Source organism: Miniopterus schreibersii, assembly GCF_964146895.1.
Source record: "Miniopterus schreibersii genome assembly, chromosome: 6".
In the NCBI taxonomy this organism is placed as follows: Eukaryota; Metazoa; Chordata; class Mammalia; order Chiroptera; family Miniopteridae; genus Miniopterus; species Miniopterus schreibersii.
The window spans coordinates 30,219,830-30,232,776 of NC_138107.1; the positions used below are offsets into that span (position 1 = coordinate 30,219,830).

Consider the following 12,947-nt stretch of genomic DNA (forward strand, 5'->3'; position numbering starts at 1 on the left):
CCAAGAGATAGACAATATTATTAGGTTAAGTTTATGGGTAAGGAAACTGAAGCCCTGAAAGGCTGTGGTTTTACTGGTGTTAAATTCTCTCTATATATATCTTGCTGACTCTAATTTTAGAGTGAGACCTCGTAGAAAGTTTATGGATTTAATGCCAAAACAAAAAAAGAAGAAAATTCTCTAGTCCATGCATTCTGGTCAAGGAAAAAATGAGTCACAAGACAACATGAGAGCAACAGGCCCTTGGGCCTCACTGCGATTTGCCTGTGATGAGTGTGGGGAGCTTCCTTCTGGATCCATCACGCTCACTGGATTCCCAGGCAGCAGCTCTGGCAGAATGAGATGAAGTTTTGCCTCCTTTCCTCATCTGAAAAATGAAATGAAATGGAGAATTTTGAAAAGGGCCTTAAATATTATTGCAGACATTGTTATAATGTGGAAATTTTTGCTCTAGTACGCAGATGACTTGACAGTTTTGAGAATTCATTCTAGATATAGCATGAGTTCCAAATCAACCCAAGGGACTGTCATTTAAAATGCCATTATTTTGCCCGGCCGGACATGGCTCAGCGGTTGAGCATCAACCTAGGATCCAGGAGATCGTGGTTCGATTTCGCGGTCAGGGCACAAGCTGGGGTTACCGGCTCCGTCCCCGGTCAGGGGTGTGCAGGAGGTAGCCGATCAATGACAACTCTCTCATCATTGATGTTTCTCTCTCTCTCTCCCTCTCCCTTCCTCTCTCTGAAATCAATAATATATATATTTTAATGCCATTATTTTATTCAAAGTTCTTCCTGATGATGTTTAATTCAGGAAACATTTGTGGGAGATCTAATGTGAGTCTCTGCCTATGTGCATTTTAGGAGAGGCAGGCCAGACCAAGGAGAAATGGGCCTACATTTAGCATATCTCACACCCTGCCACACCCTGCTCCTGCTCTACTCACCTGCTGGTGAAGCTACCCAGACAGCCATGCTTATAATGTCTGGCCTCCCCTTCGCTCACTTTCCTTTTTAATATAAACTAGCTAGTTACAACAATAACATAGGGTTCCTTTTTCTCCACACCCTCGCCAGCACTTGTTTGTTGATTTCCTGATGGTAGCCATTCTGGCAGGTATGAACTGATAGCTCATTGTAGTTTTAATTTTCATCTCTCTGATGGCTAGTGATGTTGAGCATTTTTTATATGTCTCTTGGCCATCTGTATGTCTGCTTTGGAGAAGTGTCTATTTAGGTCCTTTACCCATTTTTTAATTGGATTGTTTGTCTTCCTGGTGTTGAGTTGTAGAAAGTGTATCTTGAAAGAGGACTTGCTCTTTATATACAAGATATGAACCACATTAAATTTATAATCTGTAATTATTAATGTATCTACATGTTTAGCTACTAAATTGATTTGACTGATTTTATAGTAGTTATTTTGTTAGATTAAGTTCTTTCTCCCCTTCAGAGAGATAACTTAATTAGGTTCTTGTCACAAAAGCAATTAGGTGAGTAATCTTGGCTCTAATCCATTCAGATGAAAGAATTTCAATTTGCGACATAACAAATAAGTTTATCGAGACAAAATCTTTTTGGGGTTTTATAAAACAGGGGCATCTGTCTCTAAACACAGAGTTTTCTCAGTCTTTAATTTTATTCATCAGCTGTATATGAAGTCATCCTTTTAAATGAATCTGGTTGAATGTAATTCAGAATATATCACCTTACATATAATTTTTTTCATCTCAGCATTATAATACTGTTTAGGTAGGTTTAGAGGTTAGTTGCTGTTATCAGTTAAAAACCCAAAAGGCCAGTAATGGGAAAGACTGTGAAGATTCACACAGCTGTAGAGACAGACATTTTACTAGACTCAGGCCTCCTGTTTCCAAGCGCCAGACTTAGTTCAGTAGATCACAATCAGAACCATAAGCTCTGGCATGGCAGTGTGTGAAAATATATCATGTTTCTCAGTATATATTTAGCTGCCAGAGGCATAATCAGTTAGTCACTTCTTTATCATTATCATCAATAACAACAACAAAGCAGTAAAATTATTATCTATTATAAGCTATAAGTCACAAAGGATTTCTTTTATGTTTTGTTCTAGAAATTTTATAGTTTTGGATTTTACATTTGAGTCTAAAATCCATTTGAGTTAATTTTCAAGTAGGATGAGATTTATGGACTAAAGTTCTTTTTTTTTTTTTTTTTGCACATAGATATCCACCATACCAAAATTACATTAAATGTGATCTAAAAGCCACTCCACTCTGGCCAGAGTGGCTCCGTTGGTTGAGTGCTGTCCTGTGCACCATGCACTGTGCACTGGGAGGTTGTTGGTTCACTTCTCCGTCTGGGCACATGCCTGGGTTGCAGGTCTGATCCCTAGCTGGGGAGCATATAGAAAGCAACCAATCAGTGTTTCTCTCTCACATTGATCTCCCTCCCTCTCTCCCTCCGTCCCTCCCTCCCTCCCTCCCTCCTCCTTCCCTCCCTCCCTTCCTTCCTCTCTCTAAGCATATCCTCTGGTGAGTATTAAAAAATAATAATAATGAAATAAGTCACATGGGCAGTTTACTTACACAGTTTACTTACTCTTAGAAGAAATCTGGGCAGTAGAGGCCCCATGCCTGTCAGCTGGACACCTGCCCTGCAAGTCACCTGCTAGGGGCTTAGATATTTGACTGAGATGTTCATGCCTTTTCTTCATCTTTAAAGGAGGAGTAATAGGAAATTGCATTAAATTTCAATTCAAGGATAATTTGTGATTATATATATTTACATTGATACTTAAATTTATGTCTTTATTCATATAGTATTTCCCCGAGTCACTATAATGGCCCCCAGAGCTGGAGGGGCAGAGATTATTTCTGAGGTTTATAGCAGAGTGAAATGTCATTCCAGGAATCTTGGCTTCCAGTGTTTTGGGCCGATCAAGTCAAAAGAATTTTCAGGGACAATGGAGATAAGTTTTCTTAATCAGATTTTTCAAGGTCCACTGTATTAACTTATGCATCCATTCAGTAATAAATAATTGAGGAATTACTATCGTTTATTTTTTTTAACTTGATTTTAGAGAGAGGAAGGAAGAGAGAGGAATGTCAATGTGAGGGAGAAACATTGATGAGCTGCCTCCCTAACTTGCCCTGACCTAGGATTTAACCCACAACCTAAATATGTGCCCCGACTGGAATCCAACCCCCACCTTCTGATGTACTGGATGATGCTCCAACCAACTGAGCCACACCAGTCAGGGCAAGGAACTACTCGAGTTTAGCTCCTGTGCAAAGAGCTGGAGATAAGCCAGTAAATGAGGATAATGCAGATTCAGGCCTCAGGTGGTTTATACTCTAGCATCGCCCTTGGAACCTGGATCTGTGCAGAACTGCCTGTGGGGAGAGAGGCAGGGAGAGAGGCTTTGGCCTGGACAGGGCAAGCTGATCTGTTCTCTACAAGACTGTGGCTACTCTTCATCTTTAATACTCTCCTGTGTCGTGAGGGAAACTATGTGGAGACATGATTAAAGCTCTTGGGAGACAGAGCTTTAAGTCCAGCAAAGTGGTTTAATCTTTGATTAAACCAAACAGGTAGAGAAAGAGTCACCGGAGGCAAAATCAAAGGAGGCTGTATTTTAGAATTGGTGAATCTGACATCCATTTAAATGGACCTCTGAATTGGGTGTTCTAAGAATTGTCTTCCACCCCTCAGTGAAGACAGCTGTGCAGTGGGGCTGCTTCAGAAAGTCAGGAGTCATGGGTGGAACAGCTTGATAGGAACTGCACTTGGAGATCAGCAGGGTTTTCTGAAGAGAGCACTAGGCTGGGAGTCTTGTCTCAGACTCAATTTTTCTACTATGAAAATGGGAATAACAGGCATATTTAACAATTTCCTCCTTTCTTTCTTATAAAAATAAAATAATATAAAAATAAAAGTCATATGGAAATACAAGTGACCTGGTATAACCAAAACAACTTTGAAAAAAAATCTAAAGAACTAATACTACCTGATTTTAACATTTACCATACAGATAAAGTAACAAAGAAAGTATCATGGTAGTGTAAAGATAGACAAATAGACCAACCGAAAAGAATAGAGTCTAGAAATTACCCCACAGGTATATGGAAAACTTAGTTTCAACAGAGATACAAAGAGAATTCACTAAATAAATAAATAGTTTTATTAAAAGTTTTTCAGCAAAACAATTGGAACAATTAAATGTTATTTTTTTAATAGAATTTCAATTCATATCTGTCACATTTTTCATACATGTACATTTATCAATTTTATAAATAACTTTATTTATAAATAAAGTTTTAGATATGACACTAAAAAGATAAACCATAAAAAAAGCTGATACATTAGAGTTTATCAAAATTTAAAATCTCTTTTTTAAAAAAGACTCTGCTAAGAGAATGGAAAAACAAGCCACATTGGGAGAAAATTACATACACATAAAGGGCTTTTATCAAAATATATAAATAACTCTAAAGAAATAATTCAATGTTTAAATGAATAAATGATTTGAATAGACACTCCCTATAAACATATGAAAAAAATGCTCAACATTAGTTATTAAGGAAATTCAAAAACAACAAAAAAATTTTAAACCATGGAAATGTTTGTTAATTTAATTGTGATGGTTTTATGGGCATATACATATGTCAGAACTTATCAAGTTATATACATCATCTGTGCAGTTTATTGTATGGCAGTTATGCCTCAATAAAGATGTTAAAATTTTTAAAGTTTAAAAATATCATTACAAAAATAAAAAGTCAAACTACATCCTGGGAGCAAATATTTGCAAGTCATATATCTGATAAATAATATGTAAAGAACTTTTATGACTCAATAATAAGATAGGCAAGTTAATTAAAAATGGGCAAAAGATATGAATGGACACTTCATCAGAGAAGATGTGTGAATGGCTGATAAGTACATAAAAATCATTAATCATTAAGAAAATTCAAATTAAAACTGCAGCGAGATATCACTATACACCCACTAGAGTGGCTGTAATAAAATAAGACTGACAATACCAACTGTTGGTGAGGATTAGTAGAAATTTGAAACCCTTATACAGTGATGATGGTAATGTAAAATGATACAGGCACTTTGGAAATAGGTTTGGAATTTTCCTAAAAAGTTAAACACGTATTTACTCTATAATCTGGCAATTATACTCCCAAGTATTTACCCAGGAGAAATAAAAAACATGTCCACAGAAATATGTGTATGTCATTGTCCATAGCAGCAGTATTTAGAAGAGCTAAATATGGGAAATTGGAGAGTGGATAAACAAATGTGGTACATATATCCATACAAAGAATACTACTCGGAAATTAGAAATGAGCTACTTATCTATGCAGCAATGTGGGTAACCTTCAAATCATTATGCTCCATCAAAGAAGCCAGACTGAAAAAAGGCTGCATGTTGTATGATTCTATTTATGTGACATTTCTAGGAAGAAAGAGCGAAAACATAGAGACAAAAAGTGTATCGTTGGTTGTCCGGGCTGTAGACGTGACAGGCAACTGACTCAAATGAGCACAATAGAACTTTCTAAGTGATGGAAGTGTTTTAATCCCAAATTGTGATGGTTGCACTATGATATAAATGTACTAAAACTCATTCAACTGTACATGTAAAACATGTCATTATTATCATGTATAAATTATGCCTTAATAAAACTTAGAAATAAGAATATCTAGGATGGAATTAGGAATTTGAGACTCATTAGCATACAGACGGTCACTGTAACTGTAAAAGTGGAGAAGATACACCTACGGAAAGACCACTGAAAGGGATTATGTAAGAACCTGGGACAGGTCCCTATGGACCAGCAATACTTAGAGGACCCAGCACAAAAGAAAATGAGAAAACGTGGCTATAGAAGTAGAATAAAACCCGAAGAGTGTAGTGTCTCAGCAAGCAAGCATTGCTCAGAGGGTGCTGGTCAAAATAAAAGAGATCTGATGCTACAGATGGCTCAAAGAAGAAAAAAGGCCAAAAGGTATCTAATGGTGGTCACCCGAGGCCTTGGAATGAGCAGTTTTTGAGGAGCAGGGAGGGTGCAGGTCAACATGGAGTGGACTTTGGAGTGAGTGAGCAGTAATGGAATGCAGACAAGAAGTGTGGGGAGTCTGTTTCAGTAAATTTATCTGAAATTGGAAGGAGGCAGATGAAGCAGAAACTGAGAGAGGCAAGTGAGATATTTTTGTTTCAATAGAAGATTCAACAGCATGTTTCACTGTAGTTGGAAAGAAGTGAGCAGGAGGAAGGATGTTGAGGACTCTTGGGAAAGGGCATACATTTAAACATAAATTGCATGAGAAGAAAGAAGAAGATGGGATTGAAAGCACAGGTTGAGGGAAAAGCATTAAACTGAGAATGAAACAATTCTACCATGCATGCGAATGGAAGAAATGATGGTATGAATGTAAGTGAATTCATAGATTTCAAGGCATTAAGGGAAAGCTCCTTGGATGGCTTCTTTTTTCTCCATGGGAAGCTTGGTCATCTGAGAGTAAGAGCAGAAGCCCTAATACTAAGGATTTGAAGGGAACAGGGTAGTTTAATGACCTAGAAAGAGGTTAGTGATCATGAATTCACAGTGGTACTTAACTGCCCAGCTATATCATTTTCTCTAGAATTAGTCAACAGTCTAGGAACAAGAGAGAAGATGGATAGTTGGATTCACTGAGATTGGTACCATCAGGAAGACAGAGAAGATCCAGAGTGTTTAGAGCAGTGATAAGAGAGCAGTTGAAGGGTAGATCATGAGTATGGTCAAAAATGAAGACACTGGGGGCTGATAGACATCATCTTCACTTGAGTTGCCCTGATACGAGTTTCAAGACAGTGCTTGGGGCAGGTAGTTTATTTGAGAGGGATGGCAAGAAACAAGTGTGAGGGAATGGGGAGAATAAGTCAGGTAATAAGAAAAAGCTAATAAAAGGATGTATTTTTAGCTGATTATCATTGTAGGGAACTGGGACTGAGTTATGCTGGGGACTTCTGAGGAATCATGTGGAATGTGCCTCACAATTGTCTCTGCAGGCTAAGAAACTGATGTGTTAGTCCATCAACTCCTGTCACCCTTTGGTGGCAGACTGCTTTCAGGGACCTTACATGTACCCCCCCACACACACTTCATTCCAGGCTGCCTTTCTAGGGATGAACAAATCATCCAGTTTCAAAAAAGCCCCAGAGGCAGAAAAACAAAGATAGGAAGGAGAGTTGAGCTTGAGGTGAAATGTTGACTCCATAGGAACTGAACACCACGACTGGAGCTGAAAACTGATGGAAGCCTAGGGCATGTGGTACGAGGTCAAAATAGACCAATTGAATGAAGTCCCTAGGAAATCAAAGTAGTTGAGCAAATAACTTGAGGTAATAGGAGGAGGTCTTTGACCATGTGAAAGTTACATATATCCTCTGAGCTGTTCACTTGTCATCGGTAAATGGGGTTGAGAACACCCACTTGTAGTTGCTGCTGGAATTAAAAAGAGTCCTTGCTATGAAAAGCACTTGGCATGGAGTCTGGCATGTAGTAAGGCATATAGAATAGAAGCTAGTATATTGTTGCTAGTACCTTGAAACATTAGTAATGCCAATAATTACGTACATTGTGGATAATAATGGATTAATTCCGACTCGATAAAAAGGTTTCACTACTTACCTGAATGTAATAGTTTACATACCAAAGCATTGCAGTTTTGTTTGGAAGGACATTAACTTTTTATATAGTTTCGTCAAAGAATAGGCACTGGGAAAACCTTTAACGCAATCTAATTCCCATTCAGACTCTTTCCTTTGGTTAGGATTGCATTTAAGTTTCAATCAGTCTAGAATGATTTATTGCATTTTCAAAGAAATCTCCAGAGATGTTCTGTTAGTTTTGTTTTTGACTCTTTTCTGCTTTTGAACTTATCCAAACACTGAGAAACAGTCTAAATGCATCTACTCTCGAACCTCTGATGGCAAATAAATTTTCTTTAATTCTAGCTTGAATCTGTAGTGCTGTGTTTTTACTCTTCTTCTCAATGGAGGAAAAAAGGAACAGCTGGTTTCTATTGTCAGCTTTTGTTCAGTATGCAGTGCTTGAATATCTTTTGGGGGGGTCTGGATATAGAACTCCCACTGCTTTTTCCCCCAGAGAATGATAGATTTTACAATGGAGCTGCTTTAGAGCTTTCCTAGTCCCAATATATATAACCTGATGAATTAATACCAGTTAAAATATTATCATCATCTTACATTTCTTTTCTATTGCTTGTAGTAAATTACCTGATGTATCCTTTGCTCAGTTACCAACTGGGATATTATTCTTTTTCTTATGAACAATAAAAGCTCTGCATGTTAACCAGTGAGCCACCATGCACTTTTCCTCATTTTGTCATTTACCTTTTAGTATTTATTGTTGCCTTACAAGTATATCACTAACATTTTGTCAAATATAAAATGTATTCTATTATGAATTTTGTTTGTTGGTTTTAATGCTTAGAGAAATCTTACCATGAGCTCTGAGCTATGTTCACTTATATTTTCTTCTGCTCCTTTAATATTTTTATTTTTAAAAGGGCCCTCTAACCCATCCAGAATTAAATACAAGATTGCACATTTATTCTTGATAAAGTGCATGTTGTTTATTATAGCATGTTGTTTCAGTCTGTAATATTTCATATTACAAATCTGTTACATATATCTGTATAATACATAATATATTAGTGATTCTCAACTGGAGGCAATTTTGCCCCCTATGGGAAATGTGGCAATGTCTGGAGACATTTTTATTTCTCAAGATTGAGGGTAGAGGGGGTTGGGGAGAGGCTGGCTACTGGCCTCTAGTAAGTAGAGGCCAGGGATGATACTAAACATCCTACAATGAATAGGAGAGCCCTCAACCAAGAATTGTCAATAATGCCAAGATTAAGAGAACTTGATAGGTGAGAGAGATCGATCCATTGGGTACCATTCCTCTGCCAGTTATATACTCACCAATAGTAATATAACCTGGCCTGTTTTTCTTTTTCCTATTCTGATTATTTCCTTATGATACATTCTTAGAAGTGAAATCACGGAGCCAAATGAAACGAACAGATTTAAGATGCTTGAGATATATTGTCAAATTGCTGTCCAGAAAGTTCCTTGTTGCTTATAGAAACAAATAAATAGTACTTGTTTTATTTCCACTCTAATCATTTTTATACAGCTTTTCTGTAAGCCTTTAAACCTCTCTTTGGTTATGGAACTCAGAATTATTTTTTTAATAAATGTTTCTTTTAAGGGATTAGCAAAGTAATCACATTGTTATAAATACCCAGACAGTGTAACTCTTGTTTTTTTTGTTAGTAAAGGCTCTTATGTATAATATTTTTCATTGCATAAATTGTTTCTTTCTAGGGTGAACAAGGGAAAAAAGGAGACCCAGGTCTGGCTGGCACTAATGGACAAGATGTAAGCCTAACTCTCTTTTTTCTAATAGTCTTTTCATTTTGCCACTGAAATATGTTGGCTATCTAATGCTATTAAGATTCAATCATAAGAATCAAGGCAATTTTTCACATGGCTCAGTAGAGACCTGAAGGTTTTAATTTCACTTCAGGTAGTTCCTTGACTTTATATACAGTTGACCCTTGAACAACGTGGGGATTTGGGGTGCAGTAGCCTGCACAGTCAAAAATTTGCATTTAACTCTTGACTCCCCCAAAACTTAATTGGTTCCAGGACACACATACACACACACACACACACACAGACTCCGTGGATACCAAAATCCATGGATACTCAAGTACTCTGTATAAAATGGAGTAAATCAATGCATACGGCCGGCCCTCCACATCCACGGGCTCCCAACCACGAATCAGAAACAGTACAGGTATTTATTGAAAACAGCCGGTGTATACATGGACCCATGTAGGTCAAACCCATTGTGTCATCCTTAACAGGGCTTTCTTTCTTGTTTCTGGCTTGCATTTTTTCTGCCTTCTTCTTTCTTTTTCTTCTTACATTCTGCTGTGGCCTGGGTTCTTTCCCAGGGCTCACTTTTCATCCTGCCCCAAATCTCCCCCTACTGAGGGGTCCATGTAGGTAAGATCACAGCGATGAAAAGCAAAGGAAGGGAGAAGCGTATCTGTGTGGCTCACCCTCCACTACATGTGGTTCCTCGACCTCATGGACACTCTTGCCTGTAACATCCTCCGGTCCTACTGTCTCCTCCCTTCACTTCAGGATATTTATCCCCTGGGGTTTTGTTTCAGTTCTCATAATGAAATTTGAAGGCTAGCTCAAATCTGTGTTTTTCTTGGACACGTAGATTAATCTTACTTGAGGCCATCAAACTCACCGTTTACTATAGAGACACTAACTTACCTGGGAAAGTGTCCACAATGAGAATCACTCTTCCCCCACAATTTTCTCTTTTCACTTGCATAAAAATGTTTTTGAAAGGTTCTGAAGGGCCTTTATGGATAAAAGGATAACAAAGCTAGATGTGACTCCTTAACACCATAGACGTGTTACGAAATCCATCTTGTATGTGGCAAATCGTTGAAGTGGGAAGGGCTGCTGATCATTACAATCCTTGGGGCCTTTGAACAAAGTAAGAGGGACATCGAGTGGAGGGTGGCTCCAAAAGAGAAATGCCCCAAGAGTAAACCTTAATAGTTAACAGTGGCATGCGGCCTGGTCACCCACCCACCCCCCCCCCCCCCGCCCCTGGCACAGCTTTACTCTTATTTACTACCTAAGGGTCTGCGTTCACATCTTTAGTACAACCCTCGCTCTTTTTTCTCTCACCTTTGAAGTCACTTTTATAAACCAGAGAATGGGAACTAGCCCCAGTGGCTTACAGCTGGAGGAGCCTCTGCCTCTTCTCTCCCTCCCAACCGCACATCAGGACATGGAACGTCACAGCCCTGGGCCCATGCATTTATTCAAATGGAGCCCTGATTCACCTCCTACCCCTGTCATTGGAGGTACCTGGGCTAGTGGTACAGGTTCTGGAGTAGAAAAACAGGGCCCAGTTTGTGTCCCAGTTCTGCCGCTAGCTGAGAAATATCACTTCTCAGAGTCTGTAGAGATGAACCTTGAATAGTTTCTAAAGTCCCCATAGCTAGGATTTCCTACAAAGAGATTATTAAAACTGCGTATTTGGCCCGGCCGGGCGTGGCTCAGCGGTTGAGCATTGACCTAGGATCCAGGCGATCGGGGTTCGATTCCAGGTCAGGGCACATGCCCGGGTTGTGGGCTCGATCCCCAGTTGGGGGCGTGCAGGAGGCAGCTGATCAATGACTCTCATCATTGATGTTTCTCTCTCTCTCTCCCTCCCTCTTCCTTCCTCTCTCTGAAATCAATAAAGACATATTTTAAAAAAACCAAAAACTGCACATTTGAAAGCATGATGAAATTTAAAGCATCCCTCCAGGTTTCTGGGGTTCCTGCTCCATGTAAGGCAGTGGGGAGAATAAAACGGGCACAGCTGGAGCCGCAGGCCTGAAAGTTCTTTCGTGAGGATACTTGTCCTTTCTCCTCTGAACAGAGGGGACATGTGGTCCAACTGTGGTAAATGATTTGTTCTATAGTGTGTTCTATAAAACAGAGAGAACTGGGACCTTTGCCTGCGTGTTTTGTATTTTTCTCTCATACTGTTCGTGAAAGCAAAGACCTTTTCTAGTACTTCATAAATGTTTGGAATGAATAAGTTCTCAATAAGTATTTGCTAATGTTTCATTTTAAAAACTGAGAGACTGTTAAAATAGTCTAAAATATAAGTAAGTAGAGCCTGAATTAGGAACCAGAGATGAAAGGGAGGGCACAAATAGTGATACTGCAGAGGTAGAATATATACAATTTGGTACTTGGTTACAGTGAAAAGATAAAAATAGCCCAAGGCTTTTGACTATTTATTATGGGAAGGATGTTATCTCACAAGAAATGTAGGCATGTGGAAAGAAATTAACTATATTGTGGCAAAAGATAACCGAGCTACATACATGTGGACTCCCTGAGGTAGACGATATATTTTTAGAAGTTTATTAAGATAATATTAGAACTGAAGTAGAGAAAGGTTTGTCCGAAATACTGGAATAAAACTGGAAGGAGTCTTAAGGGGTCAGAAACTAAAATATGTTCACATTAACTTACAGATTTGGGGAGGGGGAAATTATGGTCTCTGAACGTAAGGTGACTTGGCTTTCTGGAATTAATCGATATACTCGTGTATTTGAGGGCCCATCACATGCCCTAACACTCTGGCAGCCACTGTGTGAGCCCCAGGTCTGAGGAGTTCACCTTGTGGACAGAGCCCCCAGCCTGCTCAGACTCTGACCTCTCCACTTCGAGGAACCTTGGAAGTGTCCTTCACATGCCCCCAGTCAAAGGCTGTTATTTCTTTAGCATCGGCATTGTTTAATGTAGCTCGTTAGGTACATCAGAAAGCATGGCATAGCACATTAACTAACTTTTCTCACTTGGTTACTTAATTAATATGCAGATGGTTTTATTTTCCTTTCCTTAATTTTGCCAAAGATACTCAGGAGTCATGACGAAGGAGAAATAAGAAAAGCGATGGAAGTCCCCCTCTTTCCCCTTTGCCACCGCCGGGAGTGAAGAGTCATTGGTGGTGGTGGCTTATTGTTTTATCAACTGTTTTCATGAGGAATTTGAAGTGTGATCCTCAGTCCAGCTTTACGGGCTAGCCAGCCGATTTCAGAGTCAAGCAGTTTTATAGCTGGGTGGACAGGAGGCCAATCCGGATTTTTACAAATTTTCCCAATGTGCAATATAGCATTGTAAGCTTCCACCTATGGGGAAAAAAAGAAAGAAAGAAAACTTCTTCTAGAAAATGGTAAAATCAGCCCTTAACCCCATATGTTTTACTGAGAAGTCTCTTATTTTCCCACGAAATCATGCCACCCTCGTGATTGTTTTTCAATGCAGAAATAAACGGACTCTGC

General features: G+C 38.9%; 1 protein-coding gene across 1 annotated transcript in view; it reads left to right on the top strand.

Annotated features, from left to right (window-relative positions):
• The window catches only part of COL19A1 (collagen type XIX alpha 1 chain), a 284,762-nt gene that overhangs the window by 112,109 nt on the left and 159,706 nt on the right, over positions 1-12,947 (top strand). Inside the window, exon 13 of the mRNA XM_081141246.1 lies at positions 9,394-9,447. Coding sequence (XP_080997372.1) covers positions 9,394-9,447 — 54 coding nt within the window. The remainder of the gene's footprint in view (positions 1-9,393; positions 9,448-12,947) is intronic.